The sequence below is a fragment of the Megachile rotundata genome, chromosome 15, assembly GCF_050947335.1.
Source record: "Megachile rotundata isolate GNS110a chromosome 15, iyMegRotu1, whole genome shotgun sequence".
NCBI classification, from domain to species: domain Eukaryota; kingdom Metazoa; phylum Arthropoda; class Insecta; order Hymenoptera; family Megachilidae; genus Megachile; species Megachile rotundata.
Genome location: NC_134997.1, coordinates 14,293,241 through 14,316,568, shown reverse-complemented (window position 1 = coordinate 14,316,568; position 23,328 = coordinate 14,293,241). Strand labels below are relative to the sequence as shown.

General features: G+C 47.2%; 1 protein-coding gene across 3 annotated transcripts in view; it reads left to right on the top strand.

Annotated features, from left to right (window-relative positions):
- The window catches only part of bi (T-box transcription factor bifid), an 81,973-nt gene extending 63,277 nt beyond the window's left edge, over positions 1–18,696 (top strand). For 2 of the 3 annotated variants that reach the window (XM_076540709.1, XM_076540707.1), the window contains exons 5-7: positions 8,001–8,147; positions 9,424–9,500; positions 15,442–18,696. In XM_076540709.1, the coding sequence (XP_076396824.1) occupies positions 8,001–8,147; positions 9,424–9,500; positions 15,442–16,249 (1,032 nt within the window). In that variant the 3' untranslated portion in view covers positions 16,250–18,696. The remainder of the gene's footprint in view (positions 1–8,000; positions 8,148–9,423; positions 9,501–15,441) is intronic. The other variant, XM_076540708.1, reaches the window with a different exon arrangement.
- The last annotated feature ends 4,632 nt before the right edge of the window (positions 18,697–23,328 follow it).

Here is a 23,328-nt window from a genome sequence, read left to right as displayed (position 1 = left end):
AGGGGTTGGTCCGTGGGTGGACAAAGAGTCGGGTCTGAAAACGAAAGGGGAGGGGGTGGCATTCGTTCGTTCGCGGCTCGCATTCAGATCTCGGTTTTCTTCCTTGCCTCCCTTGTTTTCCCTTGTCTTTCTTCTTCTTCTCTCTTTTTTTACGTTTGACCCCGTCACCCCGTGGAAATTACAGGGTCGCGATATCTCGAGCGGAAGTTGGCGGTAAGGGTGGCGTGACCGCGTGCCGGTAAGTTAAAAAAAAAAGAAGGTCCGATAATTGGTTTCAATCAGCACCATTGTTGGTCACCGTGATCCTCGACGAGGGGGGTGAGCCGCCGAAGGGGGTGATTGGTGTTTCGACAGGAAACCGGTCAGGAAATTGTTACGGTGCGATCGAGAAACGATTAGGGAATAATGCTTTTCTCGTCCTGGGAAATTGGGATCGCCGATCGATAGGGGATGAAGAGAATTTAAAGAGGAAAGAATTTTCTTTTGTCCCACGGGGGTGGTTTCGTCTTTGTCGGCTGGCGGGATCCGCTTGTTTGATGTAGAGGGGCGAATCGTTTAACAGGGAGTCAATGTACGTGTCCAATACAATTATTATTATCGCATTATTTTTGTGCGTTTAACCCTGCCCAGTTGTTCGATTCTTCTTTAGCTGCGTTCTGTGTATTCCGTATAGCGAAAACAATTTTATTCGATAAGATTCGATGCTTTTTATGTTTGTCTCGCTTTTAATAACTCTTCTAAATATTGTAAATACGCGACGATTAAATCAAAGAAATCTGTTACGACGCTCACGATTCTGTCCGGATTTATAATATGTAAAAATTATAGCATGACTTAACGATAATGAAAAGCACATAACGACGTACATTGCGTAACGAATATGCGCGGTTCGTTTATCTTGTTTGTAACCAACGTCGATAAAGAATATTTTGCGAAATTTACGGCTTTATAATGTTATTTGTCTCGCTATCGAACAAATTTGTAATTGATTAACTAATGAGCAAAGTTTTTAAAAAGAGAACAGTCGGTCTCGTATACAATACGTAATGCACGCAGATAACCCTGTGCTACGCACTTTTAATACCGCCCGTCTACTAATTGCTCGACCAGAGTTGATTACATTGTTTTGCGACGCATTTCGCGGCGAATTAGTTATCAATTATTACGCGACATTCGACTTCTATTAATCTAGCGGATTAATTTATTATTTATAGCAAAAAGAGGTTTGGAAATGAACCCGTTCTAGACGAATTTCGGTCGTTGTTGATTCTCTCGAAGCGGTCACCGATATCAGCTCGGTCACGAGAACGAAGCCACTCTCTGCCCTGTTTGACGCGTCCATCGCTGAAAAGCAACCCCCTGGAATATTCCGGAACAGTTTCGCGGAGAAGAGGAAAATTCCGGTCTCTCCCGTGGCATCGCCGGCAATTTCACACTTACTCCCTTCTCAGCCCCATCCCGGACCGAGTCCCCGCGGCGTTTTCCATCTTTTCGAGCGTATTTCTGCGCACCCATCAAAGAACCTTTTTGCCATCCGCCACCCCCAACCAGAAGCGTCGGTTCTTTGTAAGCGACCGGCTGATTTCCGTTTAACGTTTTCCTCCGCTGGATTTTTTCCTCGTCCCGAACGATGGAAATCGAGCGACGATCCGGGGAGGGGTGGTTTTTCAAAAGATGTCGCGTGGGGTGCTTCTCTATCGATGTTTCTGCCGTTCGCTTCCTACGGTTCCTCCTCTTAGTTTTGTTTTTCCCCTGCGAAATCGTTGCTAGAATCGGTAAAACGGTAATCCCCGAAGGGTGAACGATTCTGCGCGAACGGAATTCGTGCGTTGATTAGTCGAAGCGGCCGTAATATACTTTCCTTTCGAACAGTTTCTTCGTGCAAAATAGACGCGAACGAACCGTCGATGAATTTATTTCGTAGACTTCCAACCCGTTCAGCTTATAAAATCACGACCATCCTCATTATTATTAATTTCCGCAATCGATTTGCTAATTAACTTATTCAGCAATCTTGGCCTTCGTAGAGGGGGAGCGAAATCGAGTTAAGTAAACGACGAATACGACCCCACGAAATTAACTCGCTTCAATACCGATTGCACCGTCGCGTCGCGTCGGGGATAAACGAAGAGTCCGAACAAAAGTTTCGATCGGACGATTTGTTTCGTGTAATTTCGAAATGATTCTCGAAATGGTCGCACGTGACGCTAATCGATTTGGTCCGGAGTTAACGACGGGATCGCACAGAAATTGCCGGTCACTTCGAATTCAGAGTTGAATAGGTCCACTGTACGAAAGGGTAGATAAGCGTTATCGACTTAACGCGGTTCTTTGATCATTGAATGAAAGTAAATAGGAATTATCTCCATCCGTTAACTCGACATCGACCTGGTAATTTACGATTAAACGAAGCGTCGATATCCTACCCGTTGAGGACACCGATCGCGGCATATTCCGCTTTTGAAATATTCCATCCGCTCGCACGGTTCATCGAGACACAACCTGCAGTTCACCCGATAATCTTTCTTCTTTGCTCGTTCAAACGATCGTTGCGTGAGCTTTCATTTGTCCACGGTGAACGATCATTTCACCGAAGGCTCTACGCGATTCGACGTATTTTTTATTTCTTGGCTCGCGTTTCCTCTCGCTCCAGAAGAGGCTACCATTAACTCGACAAAGTAATCGAATTCGAACATCTTCCGTGTCCCGAATTACCGATCGCACGAAGTCTCCCGACGTCGATAAAACCAAAGAGAGAAAGAAAGGCAAGAATCCATGGGTCGAAGGCCGACACCTTTATCGCGCTTCCATCGCGTTTTATCAGCGAGCATCCAGCGAAGAGGGTGATCGAAGAATTAGGCCGAAGGAAGGAAGAAAGGCAAGGAACATCGTTTGGAAGCGGTTGTTCCCGGTCGTTGGAGCATCGACTCGCGACCCTATTGGCCGAGCAGCTCACGTGCGAGTCGGCCATAATGCCGTGAACCGGATGATGGAAAAGCCACCCTCGATTCGGGCCAATTAGCTTCCGGCCGAGTAAAGTGGCGGAGAAACCCCGGAGGATCCATTTTTCTTTCCCTCTCCGTTGCTCGAGCTTCCGTGGTCGCGGTGAAAAGCGGTCGCGAACGGAGCAACGACAGCTAATTCGTTCTAGGAATAAACGCGAAGCGTCGCGAGCCAGCTCCCACGCGTTCCGCTTCCTCGAACCTACCTACGATCCGGGGATTAATTGGATTCCGTGGAATCGACGGCTTCTCAACGGTGTCAAAGTTTCCTATGGACCTGATAAGCGACCGCTTCTCGGTACTCGGATATGCCTTTTTCGTTCGCCATCGAGATTCGCGTGAGAAGGGATCCACCCGCGATTTCGACGTCCACGACGAAATAACCTTGAAAATGGTCATACTCCTCGTCTGTAGTACGAATGGCAGATCGGGTTATGCTAGGTTTGATAGATACAGTGCAAAGTTTCGTATTTAATTTATAAACTAGAAAAGTAGCATAGTACGAAGTAATTATACTCGAAGATTTCTTCTTCCAATCGTCCATTTGTTCGCGCGAACTAATAAATAATTTGAAAAAGAAACGAGTGGGGTGGTTGAAACGTCGAGTGTCCCTTGCGAAGATCACTCCGTTAATTTTCGGTGGTGGCCGCGAGAGAGCTACAGAACAAACGCGTACGAAACATCCCTTAACGAACGAGAAACGAGAGGCTCGATCGTGGCAAAAGTTAACCGAGGGACGAACCGAGAGTCGGTTTCCTCCGACGTAGAGATCAGAGGTGGGCTAGTCGTAATCGAGTCCAGAACACGTCCCCCTGACGCTGGTCCTCCGCCCAGGGGTAGAAAAATCCACCCCTTTTTCAGCCGGTCGATACCAGGACGACCACCTCCTTTCCTTCTCCTCTTCCGCGTTCCATCCCCCCAATGTGCCTCGCCTTTTCTTTCTCGCACCCCCGATATACGGAGGACCCTCTGCTTTTGCTTACTTTCGTTCCTCTGCCGCTTCCTGCCGAGGTGGCGCCACTGTTTTCGCCACCCTTTCGCTCTCCACCCCTCCTCTAGCGTCCGACGCGTGCGGCTTAACGTCTTCCACCTTCTTCCCGCGACTTATTCTCGTTTTTCCCTTCTTTCTACGCGTTTTTCAGCCTCTTCGACTCGTTGTTCGTTTTTTTGCGGTCCAGACTCGCAGAGAAAAGGGAAGTTCTGCCGCGGTTGACGCTTCTTAAATCCTTTGAGCTAGCATTATGTGCCGGAGACTTGGTGCGTTTCGGCTACCGACGTGTACTTAATAAGGTGTTGTGTCAGGGATTTAAGATTCGTTGTTTAATTGGGGTAGTTTTTGGAAGCCGGATTTATTCCGCGATGCATTCTACGCGGTGGATCGGGTAGGGGACAGCAAGGATGAAGAGCAGCATTGTTTCGAAATCGCAGATTTGTTAATCCGCCAAGTTCAGTTACGTAACTTCGCGTTTTACCTCGTCTCGAGCAATATTTAAGAGCACGAAAATCGTTGGAAGCGAAACGTTAAAAGAGAGGCTCGAGAGCACGGGAAGGTCTGAAAAAAAGAAATTCCACGTACGGAATCGTCGAATTACACGCGAGTCGCGTCGTTGGAGAGATCGTAGCCCCGTTGTTTGGCCAACTGATCGTACAGAAGGGCAAACAAGTCTCTCGGCACCGAAAGGATTTAGCTGGCTGCGGCTAACGTCATCGACTCGGCTCCTTTCCGCGCGGAAACTCGCGCGGCGGAAGAAGCGAGTCGAGCCTCGGCAGCGAACAAACGCAGAGACAAAAGAAGAGACCCTCGAAACGCTTCTCTCCTCCACCTCCTCTTCTTCTCTGTCGTGCCAAGACGCAGCTCGAGGCGGCCCTTTTCACTTTGAGGGTTAAGAAGTTAGCTGATGGTTCGAGGATTACTTAGAGTCCGTACATAAGGCAACTGTGCGCAGTTAGTTTGCGGTGCACACAGCCACAGAAACGAGCCAAGAGAGCTTCTCTTTTTTTCTTTCTTTCCTTTCTTCGTTTTTCTAGCGCGCGCTACGGCTTTCTTTCGCGTCGAGCTTGCCCGTTAACGAGGATCGTGTTTTTGCTCGCGTACCGTGCTTCCTCGCGACACGAAAATTTGATCAGAGGAGTTCGTTGCGACGAGACGCGAAATCACGCCTACGACGAGTCGACTTCGCTGGACCGACGAGGGAGACGGATTACCGAATCGACTCGGGCCAATTTTTCGCAATCTTAGCGAACCTTTTTCACTGGCGGTCGTCCAAACCGAACGGTCGAGAACAGAGAGCGATACGGACGAAAGGAGATGGTTCGTGGGTGTTTAGCGAAGCGGAAAATTCGTCGATAGGATTGTCCAGAGCGCCGATGGAAGAGTATACGCGAGTTAGAGAAGCGGTTGAGCGGCAGGAAAGGAGGCAGAAGCGTGTGCAGCTTCGTGATTCGAAGTAGGTGGGCCCCAGGTAGCCAGGACAGATAACACCCGGAGATTACCGCGGACAGAGTCATTAGCAGCGTCGGCTTCTGTGTCCGCCAGGATATTCTCTCACTTTCCTCGACTCCCTTCTCTTTCTCTCTTTCTCTTTTCTCCACCTCCCACCATTTTATCTGGACGGTCAATTCACGCGGCACGAATACACCTACGTACGTATGTATTTGCGTATGCATGTAAGTTGGCCGAGTCGTTTCGGTGCCAGGTCTCCCTCTACGTTTCCGTCCACTTCTGTTCGAGAGTTCCTCGCTATTGACACCGTCGTCGTTTGCTCGTTCTGAAGATCTTTCTCTTCTTCTTTCTTTTTCGAGGATGATCCTTCTGGCGTTTTTTGTTTCTTAGGGTCCCGGGTTTTGGTGTATACGAGCGGATCAGGTATTGGAACGGCTCTTCATTTATTCCTGCTTTTGGTTTCGAACGTTCTGTCGATGAGTTTATTTGCCGGTATAACCAAACGAATGTCTTTCGAACGATTTTTAGCGCTATACCACCGATTGAAACTTAGATACGAAAATTAATATCGTATTATCCTTCTGCTACGTCCGATGACCGATTCGGCCGAACGAATTCGTTTCTAATTGCGGAACGAGAGTCGGCGAAAAATTCGAGAAAGAACTTCTCCGGATTAATCAGTACGAAGATACTAATTGCAACGATCGGAGTTCGCACATACTTTCCGCGGCGTCGGAGGCGTGTCGATGCCTCGAGTTTCAGAGAAAGAAGATAACGCGCGGGCGCGAACGGAGACGAATCGAAGAGAAAAAGAGAGAGAGAGTTTGATAGGCTAATGACAAACGCCTAGATTGGCCGGCTTATCGGCTGAGCAGCGCTAATTATTTCTCCTTTGTGCGGAGCCGCGCATAATGGCGACGGTCGCGGGCCAACAGCTTCTTTCGTACGATCACGATTTCCACGCATCGACCACCAACTGTTTCGCTCCGCGTTTTATTTATTGCCTGATCAACGCGAACCAGGGATTCCTCGTCGTCCAATTGGATACAGTTTCTCTTTTTGCCTTCTGGTTATCGCGATCGCGGGACCTTTTGCCCTCTTTCCCTCCTCGAACACGACCGGGGACTTTGCTTTCCACGACACTCCCGTGAACTTTCGTCGATCCTTTGTTTCCTGATAAAATGATTGAAATTTTTTTCCGTTTCGCGATATTTAATGGTTCTCCGAATGGAATCTTTCGATCGAACGAGTCTTGGCTCTCGACACTTCGCCGCGGTGAAAGCGAACGCGCTCTAAGGATAATTAATCGACGCTTCGAACGAACTTCCACGCGAATTTAACGAAACTTGCGTAAGTTGAAATTATTCCGCTATCGGTTTCGTTCGAAGGAAAATCTCCGATCCGAACGAACGCGAATAAATGTTCGAGATAAAGAAGGAGAAGAGCGCATATTTCTTGTTGATCATTCGTCAAATTGCAGAATCATTTAGAATCGGTGACGTACAGAGTAAAATGATGACTGCCGGTTTCTCCATTACGAAAATTCCACTACGTAATTACCGTGATTCCCGAATGGAACGTAGATTTATCGAGACTTACCAGCAGAGGCGCGTCCATTTCTCGATGGAATGTCCTCTGCAATCTTGTTAGCTACTACTGCCACCGCGGTGCATTTGCATCGCCTCCGAGAGAGTGACTAAAAGCGAATCGATTCGTTTTATTCGCCATCGAATCGCTCTGAAAGCGTCCGCCATTAAAAACAGAGGTTACCTTCGTCGTTCCTTCTCCGTTCGCAACATTTTTTCCTTTTAAGCTCCGTAGTTTATACTTTTAACGGACAGTCGTTGATTTTTCGCGATAACGATTATTACGAATAGAAGGTAAACATACCTTAATCGCGTGGTTTCGCAACTTTCAGTTTAGATACCTCGCGATTTTTAGCATCGAGGTCGCTAAAAGAGCTTTGCCGTTCGAAGCTTCGAATTCGACTCGAAGTTATCCAATTAGAAGTTTCAGCGTCGAAAAGCGGCGGCAGTCGGTAACCTTCGCGTTTATTTCTTGTAAAATCGAGAATCGTCATCGTCGGATGAAGACGGAGAACGTAAAGATGAGCTTTAATACGAGTTTACGAGCCGATCAGCGCTGCATGATGCAACTCGAGCAACGATTATACCGCTTTGCGAAATAATCACGAGCATGATAAACTCTGATTAGGATTTCTATCTTTTCTCCCCTGCTTTCCTCTTTCTCCCTCTTTACTTTTTTCCCCTTCGAACTTTACTCGTTTATTATGCCACGATGCACGATACGATAACTTAGCGTTCATTTAACAGTTGATAGTTTAACTATATTTGTAGCTTTCGAAGCGTCGCAACTGGAAGCTTCGAGGCACACAACCGCGGAGAGTTAACCTCGCGTAAATGCCAAAAACAAATAAAGACACGTAGGTCGATCTTCGTTGAAAAGCCACTCGAAAGAAGAGTGAAACGATTGCGAGCACGGGCTCTGCGTTTTGAAACAGTCTGTCCCAATGTATGCTCCGCTCGTTGTTTCAGACGATATTGAACTCGATGCACAAGTACCAACCGAGGTTTCATCTGGTGCGGGCCAACGACATCCTGAAGCTTCCCTACTCGACGTTCAGGAGTTACGTTTTCAAGGAGACGGAATTCATCGCGGTGACCGCCTATCAGAACGAGAAGGTGAGTGAACGTCGGCTTCCTGTTTCCGGACTCGTCATACTTGTTCGTGGAATACCATGGAGGAAAACTCTCGTTAGGATCCTCAGAATTTTATACTTTGTTCTATCGCGATCGATCTGGCCTTTGTTGGTCCAGGCGGTTTTGTTCGATTCGAGCCACCGGTTTCGTCTTTTTGCTTCTTCTTTGTTCGCGAAAAACGGGAATACGATAAAGTTTCGAGGCTTTCGGGACTTTTAGCGTTATGCAGATTTTTCGCCGAGCCTACGAAATGTTGTCGGTCGTAAGTTGTTTTGCTAGAAAAGTTATTCTTCCCCTAGCTGCAGTCGACGAAATCCCATCGCACGCTATGATACCCTCTTCATCCAAATCGCCATTTTCCCCAGAGAAACTTACCGTGTCGACATCTTAGAGCGAGCACGGTTATCGACCCCTATTTTCCTGTAAATCGTACAACATTTGTTACGCGAATCTGCACGAAACACAAATTATTCTAGGTATATTATTGTGTCAGTGATAGCGCGATAAAAGTGATAGGAAACATGAACGTTTCTTCGCTACGACGTTATTATCGAGTTATTATCTTTTGCGCACTAATTATCGATGTTTAGTGGAAATTGGCGGTATCGTATCAAAATGAATTGAATTAATTAAAGAAAATGTAGTAATTAACGAGCAGACTGGATCGGATCCCTTTAATTAACAAGTTTCATTATTCGTTCACGAAATTACAATGAAAAAATCGAGCGAAAAATCACGATGATACGACGCGCTAAGCCAATTAGGAGGGGTATCGAAATTACATGTCGCGATTATTCGTCGGTTAGTTGCTAATAACGTTGATGGGAATCGATTTGAAAATTCAGCTTTCAGTTATCGCTCAAAATTACTATCCTTCTCTCCGTTTCATACTTTAACCGTGCGTTTATACGGTTTCGAACTCGATGAAATATGGTAATAGTGGCATATTTTTATTTCGTCCTTTGTTTCTCGTTTCTCTCGGCAGACTTTAATTACGGGGTTCGAGGAAGCCCCGTGCTTCCTGGTACGCGTTATTCTCGAAGTAGCAAAAAGGACCCCTTGTACGAATTTTTCGTCGTCCGATTCCTGGCCCCCTCTTTATCGGCTTCTTCCCGGTATCGGTGGGGGCGCCGGAACAAGGATATCGTTTCTGTGGATCTTTTTCGGAACGGTTCCGAAACGTTCTCGATTCCCTGTAACACGGATCGAATCGTTTCGCGGGATTTATATTTTATCGCAAATTGTCCTCTGTTCACAGATCACGCAGTTGAAAATCGACAACAACCCCTTCGCGAAAGGATTCCGGGACACGGGCGCGGGGAAGCGCGAGAAAAAGTGAGTATCGCTTTCAAAATTATGCTAAATTTTTTGAACTTTTGTCGGAAGAACAATTCCACTCCCTTTAAAACGGGATCTAACCTCGTCTCACCTTCGGTTTTTCACCCTGCAAACTATTTTGATCGGCTAAACAGAGCGGTAACGCGGCCCATTCGAAGAAGCAGGGCAGCCAATGAGAAGCCAGCCCGTGGAACGAAAAGCAATTCAGCATAGTCTTGTCTTGGAGATACGAGCCTAATTGATCGTCGACCGTTCTCTCCCTCGATCCGTGCTATTACGGTCGGCGGTATCGAGCTCGAGGTCAGCCCTCGGGGTTAGGGGTTGCTTTCACGGGGCTCATTTGCACCCTGGTCGGTCGGCCGCCGGGTATCGTCCATTTGTATTCAATATCGCGGCTTTATGAGCTTACAGCGAGGAGGGTCGACCATTTCAATTTCATTGGTCGCGCCTGGGGGTGGATTCGAGTGGATCCTGACGATGTTAAGTTCAGTTGCTATGCATAGGCCTCGTGGCAGCCTCGTTAACCTCGCTGTAATCCTCGTTATACGCTTATCGCCGTTCCTAAAGCCCGTGTAAGCTTCTCCAATTTGTTCGTACCACCAGTGGCATTGTCGGCTCATTCAGGTGCGCTGACGTGACTCGCGAAGACGTCCGCCATCGAAAAAGGGTTGCGGTACTCGTTATTCGTGCTGTAGGATTATCTCGGATTATTTGGCTCTTTAACTTTTTCTTCTTATTGACCATTGACAAATTACGGTGCGTAGTCGATTCGCAAAGCGTTCGTTCCGCAACCGACAAATCACCCTCGTTTCTTATTCGCCGATAAACGTCCACTATTTTGCCGAGCGGTAAACTTGTAGCGGAAAATTTACGCGGTGGTGAATCGCTCCTTAGATAAATGCCCGTAGTGGTTGTAAAAAGTGACGGGGGAAGGGGTAGGTCGAGAAAATTCCGCGGAAATTGAAGCGACGCCTAACGCTCGACCGGATAAAGAAAGGGCGAGGTTAATCGAGAAAATATGCAAAGCAGGGGGCGCGTCGTGGCGCCGCCTAATTAGAATAAGGGTTAGTTTTGGCTTATGGTTCCCGGTTAAGGGTGGCCGGATCCCATCAGGAAGCCGCAGAGAACCAGGAGATGGAGCCGCGAGAGATAGAGACAGGAAGAGAAGAAGAGAGAACGGGGTTGGAACATAGCCAATCATCGGATTAGCATACTGATGCTCAGGGGCGGCGCTGTCGTTAGCGTGGAGGGTGCCACTTGGTGGCTTTGAATTTTATATCGTCGCTACAGCCAGTAACCGGCGTATAAAAGGGTGCTTCGGTGGTGGGGGAACCACTTCCGGCGTACTAGGCCTCGTTCGTTTCCCTCTTTTCGCTCTTTTTTCCTTTTACCGTGCTGCGGACTTTTCATACGGTTACATTGTCGTGCTTCCAATTAATAATTAATTTTAAAATTATTCATCGGGATAGTTCGAGGATTTAACGAGACAAATAGAAAATTGCGGAAACATCGATTAGGGTCGGATGTTTTATTGTTTCGTCAAGTTCTTAACAAAGGGGTACGGATGCATTGGTCACGAGACGCTATGCGACTCAAGTGTGACGAGTCGATTCGACGTGCCGTTTAGAAGGAAACATATTTCCGAAGAAAAAACGAAGCCACTTCCCCCTCGCTGTCACGTCCATTTATCACGGGGCACGCCGGAACGACCGTATCGCGGTGCGCAAAGAATCAATCTGTCCGAGAATAGATTTCCACGGTTCTCTTCATTAATTACTACATCCCGCTGTTTCGCGGTATTTATGCACATAATATTATTCCTCTGTGAACGTATCGAATAGAGTCATTCGAAATATTTTTCCCCTTGATTACTTGTCATTCGAAACTGCACTTTGGTGTCTACCGCAATTTCAAATTTACGACTTGTTCAATTTTCTCGCGACATCATCGTTCTCGAACGACACAGCGTTGGAAGGGAGATTATTCCTCGAGGGGGAGAGAAAAAATTCATCCCCGTAGTCATCGCGGTTCGGAACAGATTCACCCCTGTCGAACGATATCATCGAAACTACCGTCGGAAAGACGTTTCACCGTCAACGATCCATTAAGACGGTTCGCCGGGAATCATCGAGGCCAGAAATTTCATAGGGAATGATTCCGCGTACCGTGGCGCGTTTTCAGGGGTGGCGAAAATAAAAAACGTGGCCGGGGTTCGTTGCGCCGGCACGAGGGCCCCGGGAAAAGCAGCGGTTCGAGGGGTGATTGCAAATCCTCGACGATGACACACAGGGGTGGGACGACACCGATAGTCGAACGTCAAAGGCCTGAACGGGGGCTGAATTTTCATTCTGTCTGAACAGTCGATCATCGAATGAGACTACAGCCTACTCGATGAGCAACCTAGACGTCCCGTAATTATGGCAAAATTATACGGGACCTTTGACTCGTTTTTTGCCTCGCGAACGCATCACCCTCGTTCCTAACGAGCCAGCGCAGAGGGTGGCTACGTCGGTTTCCAAAAAAAATTGGTGTCGATGCAGAGTAGGTGCAGAGAAATTTTATTCTTGAATTTTTTGCGAATTTTTGGAAGCGCCTCGTCGACAGATTTAGAAGAGAGTGTCTATTTCGCGTAACTAGCACGGGCCAGCGATGACCCAGGCGGTGCGTAACGCGTTAGCGACGCGGTGAAAGCTAAGAAACGCGAACCGGTCGCATCGACGGAAAAACGGAGAGTGGTCGTTGCACCGCGCTGGAGACAAAGACCGTGAACACGTGGTCGAATACGGATCAAAGGGATTCCCCGAACGGAGTGTAGTACCGATCGAGCCGCGTATCGCTCGATAATTCAGCGGCGACTTTTCAAATAGTTCAATTACCGCGGCCGATCGATTTCCTCTAAATGTATAATTCATCGGTGGAAAGTCGAACCGGGTGCAATTTGCCAAAACGGGCAGACAGGTTGGATATTAACCGGAATCGTGATCGATATTACCGGCTCTCGCGATTATCCGGAGAAATTGCCGCAAGAAAGCGGTCCACTCGAGATTGACGCGTTGCTGTTCACGGTTTTTGCGCTGTTCGAGCACTTTTATCAGCAATTCCGTACAGGTGATCGAATAAACGTTTCAACAATCGCTTCTTGCATCTTACGGAGTTCAATTTAGTAGCTGATACTCGATTCGTGGACAAAATGCAACAGATGCAATTTGTTACCGTGATTCGAGAAGATGGTGGTTCGACGTTTTCGCATATTGCTCGTTATTTTTCTCTTCTCCGTTCTCGTCAGACTTTTATACGTGGGCTATAAAAGCGAGATACTATCGGCAGATGCCTACGCCCGTAGATGCTTAGCTCCGTCTACTCCGAGATTCCGATTCATTTGTGCGTTCGACGTATCGGATAGAGTTAAGATCTACGAGAAGGAAGTAACGACGTTGGAAGGAAAAATTTGATATCGCGCTCGAAAGCAAGTGTTGTCAACCGGTTTGAAACTGGAGCAGTCGCGTGCACGACCGAAGCACACCTAGTGAATCCAATTACTTCATCCAACTCGCATGTGGAAACAGTTGAATCAATCGAACAAGCGTTTCACTGATAATCGTGAGATTTTCATGCCGTTGTTTAGGGTTTAAAAAAGAACGTCGACGCTTTATCTGTCTCGTATCCTAACTTATCATCTTGTGGCGACAAACTGTATTTTCTCAATTGCACGTTCTGTACAGCTAATTTACTACGTGTACAGAATTTGAAAGGCTAGTGTTGCAATCGTACCAAGGATCGAGTGTACTCACGAATTCTACGCTTGGATCCAATCTACTTGCCAATATCGCTTCTCTTTCGGAAAGTGCACACTGTTCGAAATTATCCAGTCGGACGAACTCGCGATATACTTAAATTCCATTACTACCTATGATCGCGTTTCGTTAGACAACAGTTCCGTAAACGTCGAAGCTCGATTCAGCTCGGAAGCAGTCGACAGCGGAGAAACATCGCGATCGAAAGATCAGCGGTGCACAACTAAAAGCAAAGGAAGGTAGTCGGTCAGCATCGAGCAAGTACCTGTGTGTCGTCCACGCAACTATTGATTTTAAGGTACTCTCGCACTTAAGCGCGTCGGAAACCGGAGAACCGTAGCGTAACACCCTTTCGAGCTTCACGGATTCGTCCGTACGACATCGACGATGTACACGGTGTGCGTCTGTCTCGCTCTTTCTCTCACCTTGCCGTCGTTTTGTCACGGTTGTGTCGGTGCATTGATCGCATTACACGGCATTAAGGTATCGGTAAGCCTGTCATTACGTCCGGCTTTCGAACGGCTCTGCCAGAGTCTTACACGATGCTTACGTTTGTTCGATATGTTCGTTGAAACGCTTCGATTTGCATCGCGTTCCGTTACACCCCCTTCGTCCCTCGATTTCTCATCGGAACACGGTCGTGCATCGAGATAATAAGATAATCTCGGCATCGCCGAATGAATTTGCTCGGTTCCTTCGATGCCGGAGACGGGAACGCGACGTGTGTGGCATTCGTCGCGCAAAATCGATCGCGAACAGCGGACTTATCGTGGTCGGATCGCCAAAGTTATCGCGTCGAACGTTCGATCCGCTCGAGACGAATCCGAAAACGTCGAAACGGGATAAACGATGCGTACGGGTCACGATGGATTTTTCAAGAAATTCGTTTAATAATCGAAGTTTCGAGCGGAATAGATGGATGCGGTTTACGGGGCGAATTGGTTTCCAGCGCGAACTTCGATGTTCGCGGAACTTCGTGAACGGAAATACCGTTTTAAGTACGACGACTCGAAAATTGGAATACAGAATTGGTTTCGATATAAATTGGCCTGGGAATTGCGCGACAGAAATTTACGAGGGAAAGTGGTTTCTGGAAATTGGATTGCCAAGGTTTTCGAAGAAAATTGGTTTGAAAATTGAAGCGCGTGATTGTTTTGAAGTGCATCAGTTTGCTACTGGTATCCCCGGTGCGATTTATACGTACGAATGAATGTAAGAATTTATAGAATAGGATAGTATCGGATCGAAGCGATCGCGTTAGATAGCGAAAGTGAGTTTACTCGAGAGACGAGGGTAGAATTATTTCGCGATAAATTTTTGATTCAACGTTTCGATCGCGAACTACACGAAGCCACGACGATACGATCGACCTAATGACACGTTGTACGCTCCACGCGCGTTCCTAGGGATAACAACCGTGCGAACGGTGGCACAGTGATTACGCGCGACAGCTAAAACGTCTGTAATTTGTCGGAGGTGCGAAACGCGTCGACCGAGGGACGAACGTCGAGCTGTTTTAGGGTGTCGCGTAGCAATTATTGGATTCCGAGTACGCGATCAACGGTTCGAAAACGTCGTTCAGAAATTTGCGAAGCCATTCCAGTTACCTACAGCGTAAGACCCGGAGGGAAGCATGCGTTCGAACAACCGCGGAGCAATTACTAACGGCGATCGTCGCAAAAACGATCATATATTCTTTAAGGGATAAAGGAAATATTTAACGTTGCACTGAAACAGTCGTAAACTTTTATTACGGCTGTGAACTCTCACGGCGTAAAACGCAGAAATTTGCCAGCATTACGGTGGTCGTTTCCGCGTTGGCGTCTACGAGTTCTCTTCCGCGTTAAAAAGGGTGTTCCTAAATATGGTATTGTTCTTCCGACGATATACTTCTAATTCGTAAGCTAATAAAACGTCGAGGAACCTGTCTACGTTTTACTTTCCGACAGACATCGCGCGAGATCCGATCAAACTCTTCTGCAGCCGAAAAACTATTCCCGTATCTTTAATCGTGTTCGCGGTGGTCTCGCGCCTGGAGGTCCGCGATTCTATCGAAAGGATGCCCCTCCCTCGTGTAGCCCGGCAAAATAAAATCGCGGCGAAACCGGCCTTATAAGATTGCTAACTCTGCGTCGTTGTTGCAGAAGGCAGGCGCTGTTGACAGTGTCAGGAGGCGGTTCCCGTCTGACAACAGGTGGGCCAGCGTCCCCCGAGAAGCGACGCTCTTCGAACTCCGTCAACGACCTGCTGGACGACGAGGACAAGCTTCTGGACGTCGTGGGCCCTGACACGCCTCATCCGGCGCACCATCAACGCGAGCGCGAGCACTCTCGCGAGAGGGAAGACAGGATCAGCGAGAGGGGCGAAGGTAGCGAGTCGTCGGGCTCCGAGAGCGGCGGTGGAGCGGGTCCCACGGGATCGGAAGGACCCAGGCCCGACGTGTCGGTGGGTCCGCCGCTTCATCCCCCTCTGCTACCGTACCTCTATCCGCCGGTACCGGGCCTCTACCCTGGTCCAGGACCCCTGATACCGCCAAGTCCTCTGGGAATCCACGGCGGTGTGACGCCGGGCATGCTGTTCAACGCGCAACTGGCTCTGGCCGCGTCCCAGCATCCGGCCCTGTTCGCCCACTATCCTCATCCGTTGGCCAGTCCGTTGCACCAGCTGAAGGGACATCGGTTCGCGCCTTACACCCTTCCGGCACCCTCCCACGGTTCCGCTTTCGAGACCGTCACGCCCGGCAGCAGGACCCTCAGTCCTAGGTCTCCACCGCCAAGGCCACCCACCGGTTCCCCGACTCCAACGGCGGGCCTAACCTCCAGCAGCAGCTCGGCCGGCGAACTAAAGTCTATCGAGAACATGGTGAACGGTCTGCAAGAGAAGAGGAGGCGCAGTCCCAGTCTGACACCCGGTCACAGAGCCGACGCGGACGCTGGCGGAGGGAGTCCGTGACAGGAGAACGAACCTGTCACTAGCACGAACGACGACCCCGAAGACGAGCAGCTGGCTGAACCCTGTGACCTTGAACAGCTCTCCGGCGACGAGAGGGAGCCGGACTCAACCTCCGAGCCGTCGTAGCAGGGGAGAGGGTCGTCGGTCCAACCCTCTGGGACCCTGTGTGCCCCGTTCCGGGATGCTCGGTACCGCTCCGGGCTCATCCGCGTCCCTCCGGGAAACAGCCGATCACCTGGACGAGACACGTTCGAGACTATGAAGTGCAATTTTACCCTGACGATCGGGGACTCGTTCTCCGTTGCTTTCCGGTTCGTGGCGCTACGCCTGACTCCCTGTGAGTGTACATAATTTGGCCGAAGGTGGATCGCGTTGGACTACGAGAGATGCCGGTGTACATTGTTATTCGGGGCACGAACGGGTGGGACGCGGCTGGCTGGAACGGACACGGAACGCGCAACAAACGTTTCGAGTCGTTTGGAGTATCGTGGATTTCCACGCGAGTCTCGACAGCTTCGAAATTCGAACGTATCTCGCGAGACTTTAACTTCGAGCGCTCCAAGTGCGTCGAATCGTTTCGAACGGCGTCTAACGGGGATGAAAATAGCGCGACCGCGTTCCCACCCGCGTGCGTTTTAGATCTAAGAGAGAGGGAGATATTGCAATACGAAAGCACTTCCTACCATTTGCAGCCCCTGTACATATGTACCCTAGTGATATTATATTATATTATATATATATATGTATATATAAATATATAAACATACATATATATAAATATACATATATATATAAAAATACTTACTCTCTGTATTAATTATTGAATATAATATTATATTAATTATTAGAGAGACGTAAAGGATGCATAAACGCACGCTGTACCCGATCGCGCCTCGACGTTCTCGAAAATACCGAGCAAGGCGCAAACGTAAAAAAAAGATCGAGTAGGTGCAACCAAGGAAAAGAAGCCAAATCCGATTCGGTCTCACGATCCGCCTTTCGGTCTCGAAGTTCGCGTCGAACGTGTGTTTTGTAGATGAGAAAAACCGGAAATCGAGCGTCGTTTGCTGGCTGTGTAGAGGACACCACCGTCGCTAGCGTCTTTTCCCCAGCTTCTCGGACCGAATCGGAACCATTATCTCGAACGATCTCTCTCTCGGGAACGTTGATCCACCCTTTCTCCGCGTTGTTGCTTCGAAGAAAGGACACCGCTCGCCCTTCTCCCGCGTTCCTTCGTCTCCTCTTTGTATAAACGTTAGCGATCGACGTAGATATATTGCGAATAAACGCTGTCAATCGTCGAATTGTCGGCGAGAAAAAAAAAACGTAGAAGCGAACTGATTCGAGCCTCTGTCGTTTCCCTGAGCGAAGAGGGATGATCGTCCCTGCGTTTCCGGTTTCACCACCTCACAATCTCGCGTGTTCCCGTAACGAGCTCTTTCGTCGATGAATATTTCGCGTTCTAATGGAAAACAAGTATCGTACTGGACGGAATAATTGATCGAATCGGTAGAAGGGTAGTACCGTTTACGGATGTCTTGCTGGGGATCGGAGTGCAATTTCCGTTTGCGGAGTTTCTTTTCGTTAATTCTTCGTTCGAATTTCTGCCCACTTTTAGAAGCTATGCAAGATTTACGCACGCGCAAATTTATCAAGACCCCTGCAAAATTGTCTCCTTTTTCTCGAGTCGAAAAAAAACGCAACGGTTCGATCACGCGATAAACTTTGCTCGTTGAAATGGCCTTCGTTGCATTCGACGTCGAGGTAATAAATGTCTTCCAGGTAAAATTCTGTCGGCTTCGATTAAAAATATACGCTCTGAAAGATGCACTGTCCGTATATTTTACACGGAGGGCGTCTATGACCAAGTTACGCGATGGAAAAATTTTATGAAATTCGATAGAGTCCCATTTCGACGAGTTACCGCGTTATTAAATCGTTGCGTTTTTTATACCATTTCTTATGTAATTTATAGTTGTTTATTGGTCATTTTTGTTCAAAGAAATTCCTTACTTCCCGTTTCGGTTTTGATAAAAAAATTTCTGTGGAATTTCGTGCAGGTCTGTTGCCGTCACCGTGTACAAATGCGAACTTGCAATTGTTTCCGTTCAGCCTTCTTTCGACGGTAGATAATTTCCTTTTTCAGTTGTAAATTGTTAATAACGAACGTCTCGAACATTGTTCTTTTCACCACTACCACATATTGTATAAACCGTAGTTAACTTGACAAATAATTGGTCGTCATGTAGTATTTCTTTATTCTATTTCGATCGCAGAACAACTCGTAACACCTTCGATTATGTAAAAATGTGAATACCTATATCTGTTCCTACGTGTTTTTAATTAGTTAACGTCACTTTGCCAGTTGCAAACTGTCATTATAATGATTTTTAAACTATTTTTTTCCTATTTAAAATTTTAAATAAATGCGACGTCTGTTAAAAGTTCTCCAACATTCGTTTTTCTTTTCGCCCATTTTTCGAATTGCATTTCGAAGCTTTTGGTATCGTCGTTCCTTTTCTGTGCGTCGCGATAACCTGCGGAAAACATTGATATTTCTTCGCGATCGTACCATTAATGACCCGTCCAGGACGGTGAGGTCAAAAAAGGTCGTGTTTCTCGTTCGATCGTTTCCTAAATGTCTCAACGTTTCGTGGCAAACGTTCCACGAGAAGAGCCTAATTTCGAGTTTCGACGAGAGGCAACGATCGTTCGAGAAAGACGGCCGATCGGTCGCGCAAGACGAACCGTCAAGAGAGAAGATACGAAGAACCGTAGACGCGTTAAATACGCCAAATTTATGCGCAAACGAGATTAGACTGAAACGCGCGCGTTTCTGCCCATATCTCAGGGTCGTATCGTCGAGTAACGGGGCCCTGTTCGATCGCGAAACCCCGCGACATTTGCACCGAGTTTCGCGACAACCTTGCTCAACCATCGATCTCTTTATTTTATCCATTATTTTCGCCGTTGCGGTTACTTCTCGAAGCGAGTTGCGTACAGGTCTTGTGCTTTTAGAGAAAGAGAGGGAAGACACGTTGTCGAGGATCAAGAAGAAGCAATAAAAATAAATGAACAAAAAAGACAAATGTAACTCGACGAGAATCGAAATGTTCTAAAACTAACACGAGAACTCGTGATATTCCGTGGCTTGTATTGTATATTGTACATCCACCAAGCCCATTCCTTTACTCCACCACCCCCTACCTCCTAAAAACGCCCTCCGAAATCCACGTCACTAAGAATTATATATATATATTAATTTAAAAATACCATGTTGACTCGACTGTCTCCGTTTAATCATCCTTTATCGTGTTCCGTTTAAAACGACAGTTCAAAGCGGTTGAAACACGAACGAGGTTTAGTCTTAAATCGTTGAAATCGAGTTACGACACTCTTTTCGCTTTGGCTGTGAATTGATCCTGCGTCGCCGTTCGAGGGTTGAGTTTATTAATTTAATTCTCCTCGATTGCTCTAGGTAAGTGATTAAAAGGTTACTTATCGTCGAATAAAGACTCGAATTTGAATCGAAAAGTTATTCGAGAAGGATTAAGAAGTAATTTTCTGAAAAGCCGTGTAAGGAAACGACCCTTTTACGGACGTATCGCGACCATAATCGGTTCAGACGGAAAAAAGATCAGTTTCCTCGTCCTTTTTACGAGCGAAACGAAAAAGAAACTTGTCATTTGCTGTCGGATCTAGTAATCACCGTTAATCGCGTAATCGATCTTCGTCGTAAGTGGGATAATAATCGTTGTCGCGACAAGGACACGGGTCGTTCCGATTCGCAAACGATCGTTGAATAAACAAAACCGTCCCATTAAAAATCAACCACGGCTGTTTAATTTTTCTCGTCGCGTCCCATGCTCCTCTTGCCTCCTCTCTCCCCATAAAAGCTAACGACTTAATCGCACGTAAACGTACAAATTGCGTGATTGTATAATTAGAACAGCGACCCGTGGGCCGTGTAAGTCGGTATTTTTTGCACGGGAACGCGAAACTTCACGACGGTACAACCCTTCCTTTTACCCAACGAAATATCGCGACCACATTGTAAACGAGCTACGTGGGTATAAATAATTCATCCACGCCCGTGGGCCCACGAAAAAATGCCCCAGGCTAAGGATTTGCGTACACGACCGCGTTACGGACTCGCCTCCTCGCACATTTTCAGTTGCCTTTCAATTTTTTCGCTAATTCGAAGACGCTGGATACTTCGACCGGTTAACATAGAATGTTAATATGAAATAGTTTAATGCGATGTTGGATGAAGAATCATGTTGGATAAATATTATTTCTCGAGTCTATCCACGGGAAGATAGTTTCGTCAACGAGTAATAATTATAAACTCTTTCCCGCGGCAACACGTTGTAAACTGTTGCACGTAATCGCGAAATCTCCGTGGAGTCGGTCGACTGGTTTTTACTTGGGTGTTCCCCATTAATATTGCAATTTCCAACGAAACTTGTCCCTCGGTAATCGACATTTCTTAAACGGTCTCCACCTTTTCACGAGCAGAAACGCTCGTATTTTCTTTATAAATATTTATTCGTTCGAACACTGTTACGCGCGTGCATGTGCGTCCATGTAATAATCAAAGAAAGAAAGTAAAGGATATCGCATTCGAAGAGCTGGAAGCAAACTTTAACGAGTGACGATAAAAGATTCGCAAGATCCACGAGCCTTGTAGTATCACGTTCCGAGGAATACGTTTGTTCGTTTTGTTTTTTCAGCTTGAATGAAAGTTCGCGTGATGAAAATGTTGCTCCGTAAATGTGTGAACGCTCGCCGGGGCGGAATTCGTCGCATGTTTCGACTCCCTCGATTATCCTTCCAGCTCGATGAATCTTTCATGGCTGTGGTTTGACGTTCGCTGCTAGAAAATTAGAAAGCTGTTCGGCATCGGGAACGATCGCAATTAGCGATTAATGACGGTGCATCGTCGAAGGAAGATGGACAAATGCTCGAACGATTAATAATTCAAGGTTCTCGATATGTACCGATATTCTTGATCGTTTGTTTGGACATCGTACCGTGGCTTAGCACTAATCTTGGCACGAAAGAGGTTTCGGTGACATCGTTAAACAGATTTCTCGGTTAGGTTCGCTTGGTAACCGATGACGCGACAGAAAAATGCATCGGTGATCGGACACGGAGCGGCGCGGCGCGGCGAGGGAAAATATGGCGATAAACCGTTGAACAGAAACGAGCGGCAGTCACGGCAATGCCTAATCTGGAAAATCTACGAGCCGTGACATTCCATTTTCATGGTCAATTAATGCAACGCAATCGATCCGACGACGTCGTCGCGCTGACACCGTTCCTGATCCTTTCACTCGTGATTTTTCATCGTCGTTGGCTGATAGTTGCTCGTCCTAACCGTTAACGCTTTCATATCTCAACCGCCGCTAAAAACGAATGTTAGCTTTCGACTCGAAATTATTTCAACAACTTCTCACTTGCCGTACAAAGTAGTATAATTTTTAGGCAGTTACCAGAGAAATGACTAAGTATTTAAGATTAGAAAATGATACACGTAGAGCAGGTAGAAGGGATTTCGCGAACGACTATTTAAGAAACTAATCCACCGTCGAACGGGTATGCTAATATCAGCTTAGCTGTATCGCGTTTAAGAAGTACGAAAAGACGAGCAGCTTTCGTGATCGAATCGATTACCGCGAAACTGCTTGGCTGCCCGCGGAATAAAATCGAAAAACGAGCCGTACAAAAGTTCACCGATACTTATCTCTGGCGAAATCTGGTCGTCTCTGGTTTCCTTCGTTTCTGCTCGATTGTTCGATATTCCACGCGGTTTATCACCGCTAACTGTAAATCGCTAATCCACGTACTGTGCGAAATTGATTAAAGCGACTGTATAACGTTAGAAAGGTCGAATCGATAGCACGGACAGACGTTTTCGTAGAAAAAGGATCCGTGCTTGATGGGAATCGAAGGAAACGCAGCTCCTCGCCGAACCAATTTGTATGCTGATGGCTATCTCCGGCGAATAATTTATAAACGATATTAAAGCGTGCTCTTTGGCCGGGGCACGCTATGTACGCGCTTGGTACCGGCCACCCTTTGCGACCAACCCCTTCGCCAGGGGGGTGGATTCGAATTTATCGTCGGGAATGCAATCTGTCACTGCGTATCGGTCGCGAGGATACGATTTCGTCGACTATTAAATGGAAATCTGTTTCGATTACGGGGAATCAATCTCATCGCTCGAACATGGAAAGGAAGGTAAGTTATAATTAACAGTCGTTGATGAAATCCTGAACATCGGTTATGATAAGCCCAGACTAAAGTGTAATAAAACGCGATACGTGGCTGATAGAGAGCGATCGAAAAAGCAGAATATCGACAAACTAATATAATAAGATCGATCGAACGGTTCAAGTTTCGAAATCAACGGATGGTAAAGTAGAGAGTAGTTTCCTCGGCTACCGCCACAAAACGAAGGTTAGGTAGCATCGCGAACACCCAACTGGCTTTGATCGGAGCGGCGTCGAAACACTACCATGAGCCACGGGATAGCGGGGAGGAGAAGATTTGGAAGTTGAAGGGTATAGGGGACTAGTCCGATAGCGACAAGGATTTAATTGACACCGGGAGGTGTCACGGTGCTAAACTATGCAAAGTGGCCGACTTGGCGGTCGGCTTTCTCCTTCTGAAGTCGATCCGTGAACCATTCTGGAACGCGAAGGGTCCTTCACGGCGATTCGATCGAGAAATTAAAGCTTCTCGAAGACGTGTCTTTTGCTTGATCGATCGATCCGTCGTCGGTCAGATAGCTTTTAAGGGTTACATGTTTTTCTATTCTTTGGAATGACGTCAAGCGACGAGGATGACACGGGAACATTACGACTTTTGGATAATAACGACAATGTTTTAGCGAGAAGATAATAGGTCAGATAGACAATACACGATAGACGTAGACTATCTTTAGTCTCGAAACCGTACACCGTTAAAAGACCGTATTACCGTCAGGTTCGACGATATCGTTGACAACTCGCGAATAAAGCAGTTTCTCAATATTTGTATCAAAAAATCGAAGTATCGTACACCTGATCGATCGT